General features: G+C 49.6%; 1 protein-coding gene across 1 annotated transcript; it reads right to left on the bottom strand.

The window, feature by feature from the left end:
• Positions 1-203: 203 nt before the first annotated feature.
• On the bottom strand, positions 204-1,390 carry LOC309363182 (transcription factor BTF3-like). The gene is made up of 2 exons (XM_081899278.1): positions 1,217-1,390; positions 204-800 (listed from the first exon to the last, which is right to left on the bottom strand). The coding sequence occupies exons 1-2, from the start codon at positions 1,349-1,351 to the stop codon at positions 447-449; spliced, it is 489 nt and encodes a 162-aa protein (XP_081755404.1). The 5' UTR covers positions 1,352-1,390; the 3' UTR covers positions 204-446.
• Between the last annotated feature and the right edge of the window lie 562 nt (positions 1,391-1,952).

The raw sequence follows: 1,952 nt of genomic DNA, 5'->3' as shown, positions 1-1,952 counted from the left end.
ACATCTAGTGAGGGAAAATGCCGCTTGTGTAAATTTCGGATCTAGGAGGACTTGAATATTTCGCAGTTGAGAAGGGATGTAGCTCATTGTGAGAGGCTCAGCCTTGCATGCAGAAGGTTCAAAGACCAACATCTCCAGCTACATCAAGGGAAGACACTCTGTCTGAAACCCTGGAAAGCTGCTATGGGTCATTGCAGGCAATGCTAAACATTTAGTCTTTATTAGCATTTTTATGTTGTACTTTTCAATTTTGTGTACTTTCAACCCAGCCATGAATAATTAAATGCTCCATGCACTAGCAATAACCGAAGAGACCTGCAATTTGAAGGGAGTATCCAGTTAGAGATCTAAACTTCTTAAGATCAGTACAAAAATGTTACAAATAAAAAGTCACAATATGAAATAGCAGCTCCATGTAATGTTCAAGTTTTACTCAAAGTGACAGTTCAGTTTGATTCGTTCTTTGATGCCTCATCAAAGTTCTCCAAGAGATCTGGAACTTCATCGTCATCTTCCTCACCAGTAGCAAGAGGTACTTCTCCATCCACAGGTTGTTTGGGCAGAGCCTCTGCTACTCTCCTCAAGCTGGTCAGACTGTCAGCACCAAGCTGGTTTAAAATGCTAGGCAACATTTCAGTCAGCTGCTTTGTCTCAGCATGGCCTGTGATTGTGAAAGTGTTAGCAGCTAAAGATGCTTGAACTTTAGGGTTGTTGAAGTGGATTGCAGTGCCCAGGTTGACAAACATGTTTACCTCTTCAAAACCAGAGATGTTATTTACTCCAAGTTTCTTTAATGAAAACTGAAGCTTCCCAGTAGTGATGTATGGAGGTGAGAGCTGGACCATAAAGAAGGCTGATTGCCAAAGAATTGATGCTTTTGAATTCTGGTGCTGGAGGAGACTCTTGAGAGTCCCATGGACTGCAAGAAGATCAAACCTATCCATTCTTAAGGAAATCAGCCCTGAGTGCTCACTGCAAAGACAGATCCTGAAGCTGAAGCTCCAATACTTTGGCCACCTCATGAGAAGAGAAGAATCCCTGGAACCCTGGTGTTGGGAAAGATGGAGGGCACAAGGAGAAGGGGATGACAGAGGACGAGATGGTTGGATAATATTTGACCAAACTGTGGGAGGCAGTGGAAGACAGGAGTGCCTGGCGTGCTCTGGTCTATGGGGTCACGAAGAGTCAGACATGACTAAACGACTAAACAACAACACCGAAGCTTCTTGTCATCTGCTCTTGCTGTTCTGTGAACCACCTTCCTCTTTCTACAGGCAGTACCCTTCCCACTGATGCGCACTTGAGCTTGCAGCTTAGCCAGTTTTTCTTGATTCATGATAGTTTCTTTCATCTGCGGCTGCTGCTCCCACCTTCACCGCCTCCACGCCTACCTATCTCCCAGCGGCGTAGCGTGGGTTGTCAGCACCCGGGGCAAGGCAAATAATTTGCATCCCCTAACCCGGGGCTAGGCAAGTAATTTGCGCCCCCTAACCCGGGGCAAGGCAAGTAATTTGCGCCCCCTAACCTGCCGCCGCTGCCAGCTTCTTCTTGCTGCTGCCTGGTCTGGTCTGGTGTGGTTCTCTCCCGCGCTCAGCGCTGCGCTGGGCGGCCGCTGCACTGTCCCTCCCCCAGATAGTCCCTCGCTCTCTCTCCGCACCGCACACCTGGCACCCACCCCCTCCACAGTGGGCGGCGACCCGGCGGCTCGGATCGGATTCGCACAGCCAGCACTGCAGTGAGAGAGAGTGAGTGAGCCAGGTAGGGGCAGAGAGCTGCGAGTGCAAGCGCGCCCCCCCAGATGTTGCGCCCGGTGCGGCTGGCCCCCCCTGCACCCCCCACGCTACGCCACTGCTATCTCCCTTTTCCCCCAGTGCAGGCAATGCTAAGAGCAAAGGTGCAATTCAGCAGAAGGCAGCTTTCTATGTTCCTTCATAGACCAAATAATTGTTTGA

This window comes from Podarcis melisellensis, assembly GCF_964234715.1.
Source record: "Podarcis melisellensis genome assembly, chromosome: 1".
Lineage (NCBI taxonomy): Eukaryota > Metazoa > Chordata > Lepidosauria > Squamata > Lacertidae > Podarcis > Podarcis melisellensis.
The sequence above is the reverse complement of the archived record's forward strand: the minus strand, read 5'-3'. Positions and strand labels throughout refer to the sequence as shown.